General features: G+C 35.9%; 2 protein-coding genes across 2 annotated transcripts; both read left to right on the top strand.

The window, feature by feature from the left end:
• Positions 1-2,943: 2,943 nt before the first annotated feature.
• On the top strand, positions 2,944-4,831 carry LOC112794477 (uncharacterized). The gene has a single exon (XM_025836485.3). The coding sequence runs from the start codon at positions 3,634-3,636 to the stop codon at positions 4,618-4,620; it is 987 nt and encodes a 328-aa protein (XP_025692270.1). The 5' UTR covers positions 2,944-3,633; the 3' UTR covers positions 4,621-4,831.
• Positions 4,832-8,035: 3,204 nt separating this feature from the next.
• On the top strand, positions 8,036-10,603 carry LOC112707827 (histone H2A-IV). Its single transcript, XM_025760187.3, has 2 exons — positions 8,036-8,660; positions 8,746-10,603. Exons 1-2 carry the CDS (start codon positions 8,418-8,420, stop codon positions 8,974-8,976), a joined length of 474 nt encoding a protein of 157 aa, XP_025615972.1. The 5' UTR covers positions 8,036-8,417; the 3' UTR covers positions 8,977-10,603.
• The last annotated feature ends 10,478 nt before the right edge of the window (positions 10,604-21,081 follow it).

Raw genomic sequence — 21,081 nt, 5'->3', positions numbered from 1 at the left:
TAAAACAATGACAACTCAGCATAAATAAAACAGTTAGGACCACAATTGCCATGCATTGCATAGTTTAGGCTTATTATTAAGCGACACACTGTAGCAGTTTCACTTTTGTGACCTACTTTCTTCCTTCTATGGCCACTTAAAAGAAAATACTAGGATAATATTACGGTAAAAAATGTTTTCTAATAAGTAAAGATCGTTTTTTTATAAGAAAAAATGTTATCAAAAAATTAAAAGACCATGTGCAATGTACATATTTTTTTATAAATTTAGTAAAAATATTAATTCTTTATTTAATTTTACTCTTCATCAGATAAATTTCCAAAATATTGTTAGGTGTTTCTCATTTATTATGTGTTGTATTAATATTTAATAAAAAAATGTTAATCTAGAATACTTTTAATTTATTCTGGAGCTAAATTTTTAAGAAAATTATTCTCTTGTTAGATGTGAGTACACTTATATAGTATTTTATTAAACATATTCAAGAGATATAAAAAATCACTCATTAATTAGCTATTTATGCATAAATACAATAAAATTTCGTAATAATAACTAATTTTTTATGTTTATAAAAATTTAATTATTTTAATAGTTAATTATTTTCTAAAAATCTATTAAATATCTAAAATATACACAATATATAATAATTAATTTATCTATTATTTTTCTTGGTTTGTCTTGGTTGAGAGGGTAAATACTAAAGAAAGACTTTGCAAATTAAGTGTCATTAACCAGCTTGATAATTCGTGTACTTTATGCTGTAAGGCTGTTGAGTCTGCTTTTCATTTGTTTCTTGGGTGTGAGATCACTTGGCAGGTGTGGGATGCTTGGCTATATGTTCTTAGAAGAGAATGGACAGTACCAAGTACACTAAAGCAACACTTTTAGAATTGGACGACTGCAAGAGAAAGGATGAGAGGAAGAGGTGGTTGATTGGATTCTTTGCTATAATTTGGACAATTTGACTGGAAAAGAATAATCGAGTGTTCAACAATAAAGACTCAGGTGTCGTGGAAATCACCAACAGGTCTTTTGTGCTCTCTGACGAGTGGATGGGGGGTGCGTCCTTTAGTTGTTGATAACAATGACGAAGATGATTAGGGGTTGCTTTACCTTCTTCAGTTGTTAGTAAATTTATATTTTCAGCTGTACTTATAACTTTTGATTTTTGTTTGCTCCACCTAATATGTTAAGCTTCTTAATTAAAAAAAAAAATAAAAATAAATATTTTTGTATTTCATGCCCAATATTCCACCTTCAAGAACCCAGCTAAGCTGGTAGTTGTGGCATTGACTAATCTGCCTGCCATTAAATTACAGTTGCAATTAGGACCAGCTAATTCCATCTTTATGAAGGCACATGCTTTCTAGTTTCTAGTACCACCTCTTGTCTAGTGATCCCTGAACCCTAATTTGCAATAACTTTCCCAATACTGTATTACTCACTTTTCTTTGAGTGCGTGTTTGAAATCAATGCAAACTGGAAATGGGTTTAATTTGAAAATTAAATCTTGTATTTTTTGAGTCTTGAAAATGAGTAATGATTAATCACCTAAAATTCTAGTGGGCTTTGATGACTTTGAAATCTCATAAAAATGGATTGGTTAATAATTAATTTGATTTTAAAATTTAAATACAAACCTAAAGAAATAAAAATATTTTTTATTTTAATAATTTTAAATACAAAGTAATTTAAGGTATTTTAAATATACTCTTTAAAAAATGTATTTTGAAATATAAGAATTGATTTTGAAATCAAATCAAATTTTGTTTTCATATAAAGATTTAACTTGTAAGTTGTAACCAACTTAAACTCAAAGCAAATCCGTTTTTAGAATCAATCATTTCAAATACTAACACAGAGATTTCTTTAGGAGATCCTAGTATGTCCCTACTACAAATATTTTTCATAGCTTGTCAAAAACATTAATCAATTCAATTAATTACACCATGAATAAGATATTCTCAGTTACTCCTACTCAGTTCGACTATTTTGAAAAATTAATTATGCTAGATAATATTCATTCAATAGGCGTATATTTCATGCTCCAAATCCACACAAAAATTTTATAAATATAAAAAGTCAAAACTTTATTAAAAAAAAAAGTTATGAAAGGTTAAAGAAAAAAAGAAAAAAAAGAAAAACAGAGATAAGATTACTTAAATATGATGACTAATACATGCTAGATACATTAATAAATGAGAGAACAAGATATCGTTAAAGAACAAAAAATAATAAGCCTTGAAAGCATTAATAGAGTTGTAATCTTCAGCAATTTCTATAAATGAACATATCCTTAATCTGAATCTATTTAATAAAGAGGATTGAATGAATTGTCTCTTTCATGCATATATCTGATTTTTCATATGATCTCTCTCAAAGTATTATATAATAAAAATAAATATTTAATTTTAATGCTTTGTCGGTGTAAAACAATTTTATACGTACGTTTAATTATGTAATATCACGACAGAAAAAATGATTATTTTTTATATTGGCTACATAAATAATTATTTAAAAAAATAAATGCGATTAAATGATTATGTAAAATATTTTACACTATTAGTTTATTAAAATTAATACAATAATAAAACACTTTGCAATAATAATAATAATTACTAAATTCAAATTCAATAATAATTTAAAATTAAAAAATTATTATCTTAATTAATATTATATTCATAACTATTTTATATATTAAATAATACTAATAGTAAAAAATGTAAAAAATAAATTAATATGGACGCTTGCAATAACAATATTGAAAATTAAATTCATAATCTTTTTGGTTATTTTGTTATGATTACCTCTTCCAAATATCCCTAAGAATAGTTCCTAATCCCACCGAATAACTTATAAAGAAATAAATAATAATGCAATGAAAATGAACCCAACACAAAAACAAAAACAGCAGAAGACAGGAACATGCTTAATTATGCTATGTACTTAATGTTATGTGTGCATGACACTATTTTGGCATCAAAGTCACTTCCTCACTCTTCACCCTTCACTCCTCAGTCCTCACTCTTCCAACTAAATCCCCTCCTCAATCTAAGCTGAATATTATTTTTTTTTTCCCAATTTGTTTTTATTCGTTTCCTTTTTCATCCCATTTTCATTTTCTTAATTCTCATTTTTTACCAATTTCCTTCAAAAACATCTTCTGCAACAAACAGAGCCTCTTTTTTGTTGTTTCCTTCTTCCTATGCTTCCTTGAATCCCAAATACAGCAGAATTTCAACATTCTCCCATCACCCATTTCACCAAATCAATTAATCAACCTTTTTCTCTTGAAAAAGATCTGATTTTTATTGTTCTCTCTCTCTGTCTCTCTGTTCTTGAACTGAGCGAGTTCTTGTTCTTCCACCATTTCCTGCTGCATAAAGACAACAATGCTGAACCAATCTTTGGTCATTTTCTGCTCTGTAAAACTGTAAAGTTTTCAACTTTTTCCCTTCTCTCGCTTCATCCTTTGTTTGTATTAGCTCTCTGGCTCTTCTTTCAATGTCAGATTCTTCTTTTTTCATTATCATTATTGGCATTGTTTAGGGTACATTTTAGTGCTCAGATTCCAGCATTGGGGGTTGGGGTTTTTGGTTCAATTGTGAAAATTGTAACTGAAATGAGATCTTGATGAGGGTCATAACCAGTTTCATTTCAGTGTTCTTCACATTCTCATTCCTTCTCTTGATTCCACTCTCAACCCCTCAAGTTCTTCATGATTCGTCTAGCAGCAACAATGTAGCAACAATTTCACCAAGAACCCTTGATGCAATTCTTCAAGATTGTGCCTTTAAGGCACTAATTAAGCCAAAAACTGGGACACCCTACGATGCACAAGTCCCCAAGAATCTCTCTGGGGTTAGTGTCTCAGCATTGAGGCTAAGAAGTGGTAGTTTGAGGAATAGAGGCTTCAAATCCTACAAAGAATTTCAGATCCCAATTGGGGTTCTTGAACAACCCTATGTTAAAAGGCTTGTCTTGGTTTACCACAATTTGGGAAATTTATCTGAAAATTTTTACCCTTTACCTGGTTACTCATATTTGGCACCAGTTCTCGGCCTTTTAGCTTATAGTGGTGCCAATTTAACAGGTCAAGATTTGCCTGAACTCAATTTAGTTACTTCTGATAACTCAATTTTGATTAACTTCAAGGATGTGAAGAAATTTCCCATTGGTTTGGTTCCAAAATGTGTGTTCTTTGATCTACATGGTTCAGTTCAGTTTGATATTTTGTTACCTGGAAATGTTTGTTTCACAACAGAACAAGGGCACTTCTCAATTGTTGTTGAGAGCAGCAAGATTGCACCTTCACCGGAACCGGCTGCTGTCGCCGCTAACTTTGGCGACGAACACAATCATCATCATGGTGGGAACAAGGACATGTCTAAGGTTTGGATCATTGTTGCATCTGTGTTTGGAGGGTGCATTGTGTTCATCATATTGAGTTTGTTGATTGTTAGAGTTAAGAGAGCAAAGAGGAGCATGAGGATTCAGCAATTGGAATTTGCAGCTGAGAGCGATGAAACTTTGCATATGGCATCAATTGGTGGAACTAAAGCACCATTGGCTGTGGGAACTAGAACAAGGCCAATGATTGAAAATGATTACATTCCTTAGTTGATTTTTGTAACTTTTTAGTGTCACATTCCTTTGTAGAATCAAAAATTTTTTACCTTCATTGCAACCATTGATTTCTCATTGTTCATAGTGAGTTCAGATGTTTTAGGATCTCAGTTTGCTTGGTTTTATCAATTAGTATTGATTGGTTTGAATCTCATAATCTCAGCAAAGAAAGTTTCTATGGAATCATACATTCTGTTGTCTATTATCTTTGATTTTCAGATGAAATTTCAATTTTTTTTTTTGTTATAGATTCCTAACCATTTTTGGGTTCTTTTATTTTCTTGCCACAACTCTTCTTTCTCTCTTTTGATCAATTTAGGTGAAAATCTTTTAAAATAATTGTTTGTGGCCTTTGTTACCTAGTTTTGTATAACTGACATTACTTAAATAAGGAAAACTTGGGATAGGATAAGTGTGATTGATGTGATGTAAAAAATGATTTTTCAAGTAGAAGTAAGAATACCTTAACTTTCTTGTGTGTATTCTTTTCAATTAGAATATTTTGAATTGATGTGTATCATTTTTTGAAGAATGGGTTGATGACAATCACAAAAAGTTGATTTAGGTACAAAAGAGATCAATTGATGTATGAATAATTGAATATATACTAAGTGACACATGTTATGAACTTATGATGTGTTTGACTAAGATATCTCTCTCTGGGATATTATTTGTTTGGTGGGATACAAACTTTTTATAAAATGGTTTATAAGTGCACATGAAATAGAAGGAATGATTGTTGTAATGTAAGAGTAGAATTGGTATTTGAGGAAATTGTGATTTTTTAATTCATATGATATCTTCAACATATATGGAGTGTCATGCAAATGCAAGTCTAGTTCAGTGACAGACTACATTTTTTCACGTCATTGACGAATCTTTAAATACAAGACTAAATTAGCAATTAAACTAATCTAAAACTAAAATGTTCTGTTTAAAATATCAAAGATTAAAATAAATTATGTTTCTAAAGATGTATATAATAATATAAATCTAAAAATCTATTTTAATTTTGAATTGAGTATAAAATTCACGTAAAAATAAATGTTGTATCTCGTCTGATAAATAGTCTTTCATATGCTGGCAGCATAAGGAAATGCAACAATCAAAACTCTATTAATCTCAATGACAAATAAATGCTAATGAGCTATATCTCAAATGGTATAGTCTTCTCTCTTTATTTAGAGGTTTTGGGTAGGGGTGGCAACGGGGTGGGTTTTTGCTTTACTCGACTCCGTCCCGCTCCGCTGTACAACAACCTGCATAAAATCCGTCCCACTTTTACCCGCGGGTAGTAAAACGTTGAACCCTAACTCGTCCTTGCGGGTACCCGCTCCGCTCCTATAATTATTAAAATCTAATAAATAAAATTAAATTTTAAAATTTATATAACCATCGTCATATACATAACATAAATTAAAGTAAAAATTTAAATATGATATAATATTATTAATCATTTACTAATTATTTTACATATATTATACATATTATATATTAAAATTATATATATTATATATAGCGGAGCGGGTAGGGGCGGGTATTACCTAAACCCGACCCCGGCCTGCCCCTCATAAGAATCCGACCCGCTAAAAACCCGCCTCCGTTATCCGTCCCGAGCGGATAGGGGTGGGGTGGGTACCCACAGATTCGGATGGTATTGCCATCCCTAGTTTTGGATTCGAGTCTTATCCTTAACTTTGAAAAAAAAAATTCTTAATAAAGTATTAAATCTTATTATTCATTAATAATAATAAATATATATTGTATTTATGCATTATTTTTATTAATAATTATTATTTATATATGTTGTGTTATTTTATTTTCGTTATTTTAAAAAATTAGTTTAATAATATTTAAAAAATAGATAAGTTTAAAAGAATGAAAAAGAAATTTTATTAGAGTGAAAAAATAAGTTTTATTAATTTTTTTATAGAAATCAATTTTTTTAATATATTTTTTTTAGATATATCTAATATCGGATCCAATATGTAAATATTTAAAATTTATTAAAAATATATATATTAGAATATAAAATATATTAAAAATATATAAAATATATAAATTAATTTAATAATTAATTTTTAGTGAGTATATAATAATTTTTATTCGAAAAAATTATCAGTAAAACTTAATAGTTTCAAACATTCATATCTTTCTTGATTTGGGTTCATTATGTAATAATTTTTCATTTATCTGTTGGGTTCAACAATGATAAATATATAATATGTAAAAATATGGTTGGTGAATCATATATATATATATATAAAAGAAATGTTACAAATAATTTAAAAAATATCAGACCGAATTCAAATGAAAAAAATATAAATATCGAATGTAATCTAACGAGTTTAGTGCTGATTGAAATGAAATTTAGTCGTATCTACTATCTAATTCGATTATCACTGATAACTCAGAAAGACGCAGGTAAACAATATCATCAGATTTTTTCATTTATGGGCTTAATAGGCTTATGGGTTTGTGGCCTTTGGCCCATAGGCTAAAATAGGTTTAAAAGTAAGTATGAAAGCGAAAAAGCGGGATTTGAGTGGGCTTATTAGTATTAGTGGGTCGAAGATTGAAAACGAAATAACAAACAAAAGAAGTTTAACATTAAGTTGAAACATGAGCTAACCTTGACCCTCTTGTAGTCTTGTCTCAAGTAGAGGTAGAAAAAAATCAGACGGTCTGTTAGGACATACATGCTTAGACTCTTATAAAAAATTTATTATATTAATAGGTTAGATTTAGACTTATTAATTAGTTTTATTAATTTGTTAAATTTGTTTGGATCTTTTAATACATAATTATATATATAAATAATTTTTTTATTATTAATAAAATTATGAAATATTTTAAATTTATTATATTTAATTATAAATAATTTTGTATATTTTAAATATTTAAAAATTTAAAATTTTTTATAAATATTAAATATGATATTTTACATATAAATATGTTTATTAAAAAAAATATTTTTAAAAAAATATTTTTATTTTTTTTTTAAAATTTAACAGACCTTTTAATAGATTTTGAGATAGGTTAGGCTAAATAACATGCCAGATTTAGTATTTTAAAAAAAATCTATAATTAAATTCAGATTAATCAACTACATGACAGAATAAGCCTATTAAAAATAAGAATAAAGCCTAGCCTGTTTCTACCACGCAAAAATTTTAGCCTTAGAACCATTTACAAATTTGACCCTTAGAAGTTTAGAAAATAGAGGCCTTTGTATAGAACTGAATTTAATTATTAATTATTTAATAATAATGTTAAAGGGTTGAATTTCGAGAAAAGTCATAATACTTTCCATTACCTGTGGGATTTCTGACTGTAACCCACGTCAGCCAGGACAGAGAATCCCTATGGACATTTCTATTGGGATCATCCATATTGGAAAACTTCAAAACTTTGTTAATACTGCCCAATTTTACGATTAAGGTTTACATTTTTTTTTTTTGGTCTCCGATCAAGGTTTACATTTAAATTTAATTGATCTCTTCTTTTCTACTAATAAATATGCAAAGAACTCAATTGATTTATTAAATACCTTAATTAATTAATCAAACCCGTGGGCGGGAACTGAAACTCACGAACCGGATCGTCATTCCCAACCGTCCGATTTGCTCCCACGAAATCCATGCGATGGTTGATACGTGGCATTTATTACGAATACCAAGTCTTCTCAGCGCTACTCACAACTTCAAAACCAAAAGCATAGTTTCCAATTTTCTTCTGCATTCCCTCCAAAACCGAATCATTTTGCTTCTTTCTCGGATCACACCACAACAATGGACGAAACCGCCACCGTCACCGCCGAAACCACAATTACCACCACCACCACCACTGTCAAGGGCGCCGCCGGAAGAAGAGGAGGCCAGAAGAAGAAAGCCGTTTCCAAGTCCACCAAAGCAGGCCTCCAATTCCCCGTCGGTCGCATTGCCAGGTACATGAAGAACGGCCGTTACTCTCAGCGGTTAGGAACCGGAGCTCCGATCTATCTCGCCGCCGTTCTCGAGTACCTCGCCGCCGAAGTACGTTTGGTTTTTCAATTCTGCATTGAATTAGCATTTACATTGATGAAATGAAAACGAATTTGTTATCGAATTTTGAATCTAGGTTTTGGAACTAGCTGGAAATGCTGCGAGGGATAACAAGAAAAATAGGATCAATCCGAGGCACGTGTTGCTGGCTGTGAGAAACGACGATGAGTTAGGGAAATTGTTGCAAGGCGTCACCATCGCTAGCGGCGGCGTGTTGCCGAATATCAACCCCGTTTTGTTGCCGAAGAAGAGTGGTGGTGCTGCCGTAGACAAATCTGCGGCCACCAAGTCTCCTTCTCGTAATTAGAAAAAAAAAATTAGGATTTAGGTTTAGCCGTTTAGGTGCTCCTTTTGTACAATACATTATCGTTTTTAGGGTTTGTTTTTTTGTTGTAGCTTTTTCAGTTACAGGTAACCACCCTTAAGTTTGGTTCAAATCTATTTTATTCTATTTTATATTTTAATATTTTATTTGTGTAAAGTTAAAATATCATCGGTGGTGGCTGGTTGAATGACTGAAGTTAACTAAACGCATGAATGGCTGGTTAAAATATCTTAAGCCCTTGTACCTAGCAGAGGAGGCCTTGGCCACCGTCCCATGTATTTCGTAAGCAAGGTATTCTAAGGAGTAGAACTGAGGAACACGAGGTTAGAAAACTTGACTTTTGTTTTGTTGGTTTTATTTGAAAGCTAAGGCAATATTTTCAGAGGCATCCAATTAGAATGCGAATCGACCAAGCGATCAAGCAGATTTTGTAGAAACTTGACCTAGTGAGGAGAATGACGGCTTGGAAGATAGAGTTGTCTTAGTATATGATATTTAATATGAACCACATCATGCCATCAAAGTTCAGACAATAGTCTACTTCTTGGTAGAGGTGGCTGGCGAACCTCCCGAGACCTCGAGCACACGGTGAAAGCTTCGTGTTGACGGAACGTCCAACCAAACATTTGACGGGGTAGAGATCATATTAGAAAACTTGGAGGAGGTGACTTATGAACAGTTCATCAAATTTAAATTCTCGGTCTCTAATAATCAAACAAAGTATGAAACCATGATTGGAGGCTTAATACTAGTGAAAGAGGTCGGAGTAACGAAACTCAAAGTCAATCGTGACGGCCCAAGTAAACAGGACATATCAAGTTCGAGACCCACTACTACAAAAGTACTTGAAAAAATTAAATAATTATGCAAGGGCTTTGAAGAGGTGATTGCCCAGCATGTGCTCAGGAAAAGGAACGATAGAGTGGACCTCTTATCGAAGTTGACTAGCACCAACGCTAGAATGGAAAACCGATTTCTTATCCAAGGCTCGGTGAAGAAGCCATCGATGGCCCTATGTGTAGCTCAATGCCAAGGGGAACCTCCATCCTGGATCGATCCAATTCAGCGGTTTCTCGAGAAAGACAAGCTTTCAGAAGACAAAGAAGGAGCTAAGGTCGTAAGTAGAGAGGCCGCCAATTATACGGCAGACGGCAGTGCAGGGTCAATTATATAAGAGAGGACTCAGTCAACCCTTGCTGAAGTGCTTGCGACCCGAACAGATGGACTATGTCTTAAAAGAGGTACACGAAGAGTGTTATGGACACCACATTGGAGGGAAGTCTTTGGCCTGAAAACTCGTTAGAGCCGGTTATTATTGGTCCACTATGATACGCTAGCAAATATGTGAAGAGGTGCCTCAAATGTCAAGAAAATGCAAACTTTCATAAGGCGCTGATAGAAGAATTGAGCTCCAACATGGTCTGCCAACCCTAGGGGAAGGAAAGATCTCCCCCAATTAGGAAGGACCTTACAGAGTGAAGGAAGTGCAAGGCAAAGGTGCATACAAGCTCGAGCGACTAAACGGGAAGGAGATACTGAGGATTTGGAATGCGACAAACCTCAGAAGATTCTACTCCTAAGGCTTAGATGGTCTCCTGACTACGTTCTAAATGTCAGTCACGATTCGGTTATTTTTCTTTCTCGTGTTCATTTCATACATTGTGTTTATTTTTATTTACTTTATCTTGCAAGCCTACTTGTACTATCATGACATATAAAAGATGGGGTACTTTTTTCCCTTACTGTCAGCACGGAACGATAGCAAAGAATTTTTATGAAGCCCATTTTTGCAAACTACTTGTACTTTGTGTTAAAATTTATTGTTTCAAAATTATTACCAAGTTACGAGTACGGCTTCCCGGGACTAATCACCCTGGGAGCTCCTGTGCAAAGACACACGGATATCCATCGAGATATGGCCAAACGGCCAAATAAACAAACGATAGCGAATAACTGACAAATATCGTACATGAAAATAAACATACAAGTTTTAAGTACAAAGAGCCCACAAATCGAGAGTTTAAAAAGGCAACGCACCGGCCCAACAACAAAAAAAATTTTGAGAATTTCAAGCACAAAAGGGCAGCACATCGGCTCAATAACAAAAAAAAGGTTCAACATTACAAGTCTCATTACAAATTTTTCACTTTCTCTGTAGGTCAACGATCTAGCCATCTTTGATCATCTTTAAGGCACCCTACAGTAGAAGTGTCGAGGTCGGGGGCAAGCAACGAAACTTAGGCCTTGATTGCCTCCTCGATAGTAGCTATGGCATCCCGGGCGTCCTTGATGATCTCCTTATTTTTCTTCTTTATGTTGGTGGCCTCCAGGCAGGCAGAGTTTGCCGACGTTATGGCCTCGGTTATCTCCTTCTCCAGCTCTTTCACCTTGGTGTCTGTCGCAACGGCCTGACCTTGTGCATTGTTGAGTTGCTTGGAAAGGGAGAGATCCCGGTCAAGGAGGCACTCGATCTAATTGCCGCTTCCTTCAACTTCTTCTCAGCTTTGCTCAACTTGGTCCCTATGGTCTCTTTCTCAGCTTTCAACTTCGAAACTTCTTGCTGGGCCATTTTGTACTTCCTTTTTAATACCTGGCACAGGGCCAAGACTGGCTCAACCTTCCTCGCGATGGCGGCAGCTCAGAGAAGGCTCCGATACGTCCACCTAGCTTGGGCGGCCAGGTCCTCGTCCCGGAAGAAGTTCTCAGTGCCCGACAGTAGCTGGGAGTCGATGAAGAAGCTCGTGTCGACGTTTTTTTCCATGACGGAAAGAACTTGTCCCGGACTGGAGCTTGATTTCCTTTTCTTGGGGCTGGGGATCATGAGCACTTCTGGATCCTCATCCTAAGCACCCGAAGATTGTTCAACCCCCGCGCTTTGCCATAGTGAAGGCTGAGATTAAACCTCCGGCTTGTCGGCTTAAGGGATCTCGGCTTGAGGAGTTGGGAAATCAGAGTACCCGCATCCCCAGGAAATAAGTGAGTTATCTTAAGAATGCTGGTTTTAAGAATGAGTGATTTGACTGAGTGAAGTGATCCCGGCAGCCATCCTAACTATAAACCAGAATAAAACCAAGTTAAGAATTAGGTCACCAATAAAATAGCAATATACAAATTGAGACATCAGGAGAATAACAGAAAGAAGAATGAATTTACCTGCGCAATCCCGACTGGCTTTCCGGTCACCCATAAGGGGATGAGGATTAAGGGGATTGGAACCAAATATTTCCAACAAGACATCGACAATCTGCTGGTTCTGTTGACCCAAACCATCATAGGTCATTTTGATCAGGTAGTTGGAGCCGACACCAAAGCTCCAAGAAATTGGAATACGCCTCTCCCCTTCAAGGGTAAGCCAGAAGGGACGGTGACCTCAGTCTGGCCATACTTTGAAAAAACCTCTTTAAAGCCATGAAAATAATCTTTAAAGAGGTTGAAGATTCTCTAGTTCTGCACAGCCCAGAAAAAGAACTACCCCTTTTTATGCTTACCCTATCGAGAAGGGTTCGTGATTAAGAAGAATAATAGGAAGACTTCGACGGTGGCCAGGAGCTCCAAGTACTCGCAAACCATTTCAAAGCACCGGATGACAACCCATCTGTTCGGATGAAGTTGCGAGGGAGCAACATCACACTGGTTTAAGAGAGTCAAGATAAAGGGAGAAAAAGGAAACCGGACACTGAGGGTGGTGAACATGAGTTTGTACACCCACATCTAGTCAGGGACGCGAGGAGCATCAAGGTTAAGTTGGCAGACGCATTTCTGGAGGCCCGACACCAAAAGTTCGTAATTTGCCTCTTCGGGGCCACTTCTGCACAGTGCTCCTGAGTCACGGAGCTTTTGTAACTCCTCAGCGGTTACCATGGAGGATGTGCTCGTGACATCGGTAGTACACCAAGCATAACGATTCATAGAGGGTCGCTGCACTATACCTACAATGGGGGCACCACTTAAATTGTGAGGTTGGGAGAAGGTTCTAATCCAAAACTAAGTTATTATACAATTAAAACAAAATTATTTTACACTAAACCATTCTAGCCTTAACCACCAAAGGGAACCTATGGAACCCCCCTGAAAGCTAACAAAGCTAGTTTCAGATCCAAAAGGTAACAGCCAGGGACAAATTAGTGTAACAATGGCTGGAAATAAAGCAGAATAACATAAACGAAATATCACTTACTAGTAATAATGAATAGAGAAAGTTGGAAGAGGAAGAATGGCGGCACTGAAGGGGCAAGGCGAAATCCACAACAATGAAGAAGGCGAAGAAGGAACGACAATGACAAAGAAAATAGGGGCAGTAACGGTGGTAGCAGTTGCAAAAAAGAAATGGAAAACGAAGGGGAGATAAAAGCAATAGTGTAAAAAGGAAGAAAAGGTGGTTGCCGTCGAAGAAGAAGCGCGAAAGCTAAGGGGAAAAATAAACCTTTCCGCTGGCTTTCAAATCACACTTAAAAGTGAATTTAATGCTCTGGACACGACAATAAAAGCGACGGCCTCGAGCAACGTGTGGAGGCAACCCCCACGCGCGAAGAAGGCGTTAAGAAGCATGAGCCCTCACTGATGAAGGCGTGTTGGGCTAAGCTAATGCACCAGTCACGAGTTCTTTGCCCTGACGAATTGTGGACACTGTTCTGGCACAACCGATAGGAACCTAAAGTCCATCCCACGAACTCGTGACCCGGTTGTACGATAAAATGTCCATCACATGACACAATCTCCTTAAAGGAGATTTGAACAGCTGGTGGAAGCTTCTAGGGCTGGGCACGAGCAAGAGGGCCCACCCCAACGAATGGGGATAAAGGAAAGGGACCTTCTCCCCTCCTCAGGTATGTCTCTATTACCCTAATGAACCACCTCATCATACAGACGCTTACCTTGGTGTTAGAATGTCCTTGCAGGTGGCTCCACCTGCCAACCCACCGATTACTGCTGGCACTATATCTTATCTCAGTTGGATAGACAACTTAGTTTGACATTGTCTTGATGTGATGCACATTGAAAAAATGTGTTTATTAATATCATGCATACAGTAATAGGTAATAAGCGAATAAAGGACAATGATAAGGTTAGGTTAGAATTGGTGGACATTTACAGGTGAGCAAATTTGAACTTAAAGAGACTTGATAACGGATGATACGTTAAACCAAAGGCGGTGTTCTCTCTAATGAAAGAGAAGAGACAAAATATTTGTTAGTGGATTAGAGGATTAAGATTTTCTGATGGTTATACCTCTAACTTGGGTAGGTGTGTAAATGTGTCACAGGGTTAGCTTGCTGGATTAAAGAGTCATGATTGTAACATCTTCATAGAATCTTTGCTTCTTGTCGCGTTCAGAGAACTTCCAACCAACATCTGGAAACCTTTCACAGAAATAAGTGAGTTCTTTAGGTAGCGTTTGTTTTGCAGTACTGGGACAGAGACTGAGAGACTGAGACACAGTATTATGTTTGTTAGCTCAGAGACTGGTACTAAAAGTTCTGTCTCTGTCCCCAAAATTTCAGTATTTCAGTGCCTCCAAAATATAGGGACACAGGGGACTGATATTTTTAGAAACAGAGACTGAAACTTTAATAATATTTTATACCTAAAATACCCTCATTTTAATTAATTAATTCCAAATTTATTCTTTGTGCAAATTAAATTAGAGTTTTATTCTTGTTTCAACTTTTGTCTCTCACTTGGCACCAAACAGAATACTAAAACTTATTTCAGTTTCTGTCTTTTAGTCTCTGTCTCTCAGTCTCAGTCTTTCAGTATTTGTCTCTGCACCAAACGCTGGAGTTATGTGCTACGAAACTTAGCATTAATGACCTTACAGTCATAGATAAGAACATTCCCATCATAATTTGTAAGCTAGAAAGGATATTTCCTCCATCTTTTTATGACGTTATGGAACACTTAGTATTCCACCTACCATACAAAGCTATGAAGCACGGACACTTCCTTGATTTGTCGTATTTCTGTGTCGGACACATTTCAGACATGACACACATCGACACTTGTTCGACTCGCGTGTCTTCTATGTCCAACCGTGTCTTGATAAAAAATAAAAAATTCTTCTCCGGACACGCCTAAATACCATCATGTATTAGCGTGTCCAATCTTATTTTTAACATGTATTCTAGAAATGAGTTTAGAAATAGTATATATTATTCATTATTAAAGTAAAATATATTTTAAATACTTTATATAATTAAAAAATATTAAAAATAATAAAAAAATTAATTTATATTTTAATATCAATAAAATACTAAAATATCATTACAATTTATTTAAAAAGTACTTTATATTTTATATATATGCCGTGTACTCGTGTCTTATAAGAATTTTAAATTCGCGTATCCGTGTGTCTTATGTCTGTATCGTGTCCCGTGTCCATATTCGTGTCCATGCATCCTAGGTAAGAAGGAATACTAAGTGGGCCGATCTAATTTAGAGCAAAAAGAAATCGATCTAATTTAGGGGCAGAAGCTCCGGCAGCTAGCTCAAGTGACGACAGCAGCCCTAGGCTCCGATGACAGCAACTGTAAAAGCTTTGTAGTGACAACAATGTTCTGGGAATTCAGAAGAACGGAGATTAAAAATAAAACCCTTACCGACAGTGGATCCCAGTAACAGCAGTGCCATTTCGCGACAACCAGGCACGGCGGCGAGACTCGGCAACCCATCATCAACCGCGATGACAGAGTGTGCGACGGCGGTGGCAGCTTCGCGCTGCACGACAGCGCCTTCCCTCTCTCCACTGGAAGCTCTCTCTCTCGCTCTCTGCTCCAGTGACGGTGATGTTTGAGGCTTCACTCGGTAGCAACGTGCACAGCCCTGACGGCGAGATAGCGCCGTCGTCCTTCCTCCCTCTCTCGGCAACAACGACGTTGGCGGCACACTCAACGTGACGGTGACGGCACGGACAACAGCAGCGGCATCCTCCTCTCCTCTGCTCACATGGTTCCTTCTCCTCCTTTGGTCAACATTGACGGCGACGGCAAGGGCACCGGCCCGTCCCCCTTCCTCTCTTCCCTATCCTCTTTCTCCCATTCTATCCTCTCTGCTCAGTGTTTCTTTCTTTTCTTTTGTGTTTTTTTTTTGAAGCAGCTGGTAGTGGCGTTTATGGAAGGGTTAGGGCGGTGAGGTTAGGGAAAATTTAGGATTTTGTTTAGTTAGGGTTAGGGTTGTGTTTTAGGGATTTAGGGTTTTGATTTGGGAATTAGTGTTTATGTAAGGTATTAATAAAAAACCAAATTTAATCCAATAATAATATCTATAAAAATATTATTTAATTATCAACTTAATTTATTTTTAAATTAATACTTCAATTCAATAATTAGAGATAATAAAAATTAATTTCCCTTATAATCATGAAATAAAGTTAATAAACCTAATTATTCAACTTAAAGCATATAAAATTCTTTTTATTATTCAATTACTAAAGTTTTAAATCATAAATAAGAAATTGTTTAATTTATATATAAGATCTCTTAAAATATAATCTTAATTAAATATAATAAATCATAAACAAATTTATTATTTAATTTTGTAAAAATCCGAGGTCTTGTATCCTACCCCACTTATAAAATTTTCGTCCTCGAAAATTAAAGTAATACACAAGATATTTCATAGTCTTAATACTTTACTTTTGAATACTTTAGAAAAGCAAGAAGTGTTAGCGTATATATAAAAATTTTCAAATACTGGATAAACTATAAAACTTAGATATAAGAGAAGAGTGTGGTAATAAGAAGAAGTTACAAGACGGGTTCAAAAGAAAGAGGTTATATAGTGTCGACATTTTACCAAAACTTGAAAAAAAAATACAGAATAAAGTGCTTTTCAATTCGCTTATCACTCTATTCCAAGTTCACTTGAATATCTAACTTTATTCCCAATACTTTATCCTATATGAAAAAGCTCCTTAACTTCCATTCCTTTCAAATTCTCATCTCTATTCATACCCAACTGTTAACTTTAATTTCCAGTAAACTTAATCAAGGTTTTAAACTCACTCGTTATCAAGCGACAGTCTAATCAATCGATCTTATTATTTCAAAAATATATTCTAACACGCACTTAAACATGCTAATGCGGTACCACCATTTCTCGTTGCTAGATCACTTAATTGTCCATCGCATGTCGTTAGCCTACAAATATTGAGCTACTGAACTTCCTTTTAACGACATTTTTTTTGCTGAACTCAAACGTCCTCACCTACAACGTCTCAGACTTTTAAGATTGACTTCCTCATCTACCAATTGTTCCCTGAAGAGCTAACGCATCAGTTTTTACCCCTAAGGATCATGCATAACACTTATATAATGTTCGCTCACAAATCTCGTACCTTCTTCAGAATTTCAACTTTCCAACTCCATCAATAATTTATAACCCCATAACTAGTCACAAGCGTAACACCCACAAACTCTTTCACAAGGAATAAAACTTCTACAACTTCTCATAATGTTGCATACTTACCGCTTCACCTCCTTTATCCACAAACCACGTCTTAAAGAACTAGCACATTGCTTAGTAGACCTAAAGGTCGCATGTAACATTAAAATAATTCTCGAGTTTATCCAAAAGGATACAAGACTTTAGAAAAGAAGGACAACATTTGCAAAAATTTGAGAGAATTATTAGAATTACAAGCAAACGAGGAGGTAAAAGCAATGAAGGGTGTTGGAAGGAAAATTACGTGACAACTTTAAGGGTAACCCCCAAGTCAAAGAAATTCATTTAGGAATAATAAAAAGAAAACACTATAGCGGTTTGAAACGAATGCAAGTTGAGTCAAGGAGCATGAGGTTTATAGAAAAGAAAATCCAAAGCCAATAATTATGCTCACAAGGTTTAAAAGTATGGTTTAAAAAAAATATCTTTTAATACATTAAATATAAGGAATGAAAAGCTCAAGAAAAATTATCTCATGTTCTAAAAGAAATGTATGCAACAAACATTTTGTAAAAGAACGACAAAAGCAGGTATCACAAAAGGCTATATGGTTGAAAGAAAATTAAGTTGCATTTTGTCAAAACAGTTTCCAAGTTAAAGGCAGAATAGGTATAACACCCTACCATACAAAGTCTTATGCTTAAGTCATAATTCAGAGATGGCAAGGTATTACGACCTCTAAAATAAAAATTTAGTACGAATAGTATTGTGAAAAATGATTATAACTAGGAGCGTTTTTAAGAAAAAGGGGTAAACAAAATTCGTAACTCGAAAGCGCAACACTTCGATCGATAACGTAACGAACAAGGATAAACAAACGCGAGATTATATATATACAAGAGAGTGTCAAAAATGGGAATATCAAAACTCAAAATCCGGTTGCGAAGATAACTGGTCCGAGCATAGCAACATATATATACAAGTAAATAAAATAAGAAAACCCCAAGAAAACCCAAAGGGACACAAAGACAGAGAACCTATTCTCCAAAATCTCCTATAAGAGGAGTCATCACAGTTTGTATTATTTAATGGAGATAAAAGTGTCTAAGGGAAAACATAAAATCAAAACAGAGTCCCGAGAACAAAGGATCTTCGCTAATCCAGAAGTCTCCAGCATGCTTCAGCGAGAAGCCTCACGCCCTGCATCTGAAAATCACAAAATCTACATGGGTGAGAACCAGAGGTTCCCAGTATGGTAACAGCTTCCACATATATAACATATAATAATAGACGAAAGCCGAAGGCAATCCTAGAACTTCCTCCAGATAAAATCCAAGCTTATAAACAAGCTAAACTATAAAGGGCATCTGACTAAAGATCCTTCAGTCTAACTAATACTTCCATTTCCAATTCCTTCAGATCTCTCAACCACCAGTAGGAGTATAATATGGCAAACACAGTTATTTCAGACAAGAGATATACAAGTAGGAACAGATAAGGTATTTAGACAAATAGCAAGTAATATTCAGTCAAGTAGGCAATCTCAAACAATTCACATAGTATGCATATGATGAATGCCTGTCCCTAATAGATGATGATATCATCTGTCGGTTATAGAGCCAACCCGACAAGTCCTGGTAGCTAACCATTGGACTGTCATTCTGTCGTGTCTCCCCAACTCGAGTTATACTCAATATAAACTTGATCATAATCATGATCCATATCCATCACCCTCACTGGTGAATTTTTATGGGGGTGAGCTCATCCGGGGCTTTCACAGTGCCCGGCCACCCTGACGACATAAGGTCAAAAGAGCTTCGAGTCTCAACCTGGAGCACGTGGTGGCTAGCCACTGCTTCCTCCCAGGGAAACTCTTATCTGCGATAGTGGAAGTGCAAACATTCACAATTCATTCAACAGCATATATGCATTTATACTTAGCCATAATCATGGCTCCGCCGTAACACGGCAATAATCCAGTCATCTGGCTCACGGTTAAATCCATAACCGGCTAATTCATTAACAATTACGGCCCTTCGGCCCATGGCATAACAAGCACTTCCACCGCCATCCTCCGCATCTCACATAATCATCTTTGATCCTCATTGATCATTCATTTTTCCCTTGCTTCACTCGCAAGTTACCACATTCACTAGCTCCTATTCTCATTGCTAGGCATATCATAATGATTTAAGACACAAGTGGTGAGATCGGAGGCTTAGAAGTGTGAAATTTAGCTTTTAAAACTCAAAAATTAACTTTGGGATGAAAACAGGGCCACGCATGCGCGTACTCCACGCGCACGCGTGGATGGCCTTACAGTTCACCGACGCGTATGCGTCATTCATGCAGACGCGTGGATTGAAAAATAGCCAAACGATGCGTACGCGTCAGCCACGCATACGCGCGGGTACATTTGTGCCCCAGGCACAAAACTGGCACAACTCTGGTACAACTCTCGGAAAAATAGCTGGGCATTTGGTGCAGCGCATCGACGTGCCCGCGCACACCATGCACACGCATGGATGGTGCCTTCTTGAAGAACAACGCGTACGCGCCAAGTGCGCCTGCGCGCGGGGGTCATTCTGCAAAAAAATTTCTAAGTCAAAAGTTGTAGAATTTACAGATTCAACCCTCAATCTTCCGACGGATATAACTTTCACATTTCAAATCGTTTCCCACCCGTTCTTCCAATGGCATGGACATCCCGGATCCAATTTCATTTCTAAATAAGTTTGGTACAAAACAGGGATCCGTAGTCCAAGTTATGTCCCGTCAAAGTATGCCTAAAAACCATGTTTTCATACAAAACCACAAGGTGCCATTTTCAAAGCAAGCCATTTTCAACTCTTTTCAAAATCAACCAAAACATGCCAATTTCAACCCTTTTTGAAATCAATCAAAATGTACCAAAATCAACATCAAGCCTCCTCAACTCACACATCAACACTTCACCATAATCCACAAAACATCATCCCACCATTATAACACTTCTCAATCAAATGGCTAAGAGACAAACACATAAACACGTCATACATACTTTCTCATCTCAATTTCCAATAATACCATTTCCAATTAACCATCATTACACATACTCAATATCATACTCACCGTCAACATGGTGTCACCAATAATTCAACCTCAATTACTCATCAAGCATATATCACAACAAGCATAATTCTCATACATCATACCATCAAGGCATCAATAATCATCATCACATATATGACCACATCATATATCTCAACCATTCAACAACATCAACAATTCAATGCCTATCTTAGGGCCTCTAGCCTAAGTATTTCCTATCACATTACATACTAGATACGAAAAACCGAGACCATACCTTAGCTGATTTCCCAAGCTCAATCGGAGCACTTCTAAACCACTTGTCCACAAGCCCTCTAGGTCTCAACACCTCCAAGAACAGATTTTCACCACAAAAAATCCCTTTTCAAACTTTCCAAGGTCTCAATCAAGCCCCAATATTCACATATACACAACCTAAGCCATAATCATCATACCCATACACAACATCTCAATACCCAAACATCATAGAACAACAAATTACACTAGAGTTGAGAATCTTACCACACCCAAGGTCCAAGGAGAAAAGATTAATCTTCTCCTTCAAGAGAGTTGGGTCCTATAACATCAAAGAGCCCAAAATTTCAACATTTTTGCTCATGAAACTCGAAAACAAGGCTG

This window comes from Arachis hypogaea, chromosome 1 (genome assembly GCF_003086295.3).
Source record: "Arachis hypogaea cultivar Tifrunner chromosome 1, arahy.Tifrunner.gnm2.J5K5, whole genome shotgun sequence".
Classification (NCBI taxonomy): Eukaryota; Viridiplantae; Streptophyta; class Magnoliopsida; order Fabales; family Fabaceae; genus Arachis; species Arachis hypogaea.
The sequence above is the reverse complement of the archived record's forward strand: the minus strand, read 5'-3'. Positions and strand labels throughout refer to the sequence as shown.

Bases quoted from the DNA above. Each gene is read 5' to 3' on its own strand.
- LOC112707827 (XM_025760187.3), top strand. From the start codon at position 8,418: ATGGACGAAACCGCCACCGTCACCGCCGAAACCACAATTACCACCACC. The intron at 8,661-8,745 runs GTACGTTTGGTT...TTTTGAATCTAG, and splicing joins TCGAGTACCTCGCCGCCGAA to GTTTTGGAACTAGCTGGAAA.
- LOC112794477 (XM_025836485.3), top strand. From the start codon at position 3,634: ATGAGGGTCATAACCAGTTTCATTTCAGTGTTCTTCACATTCTCATTC.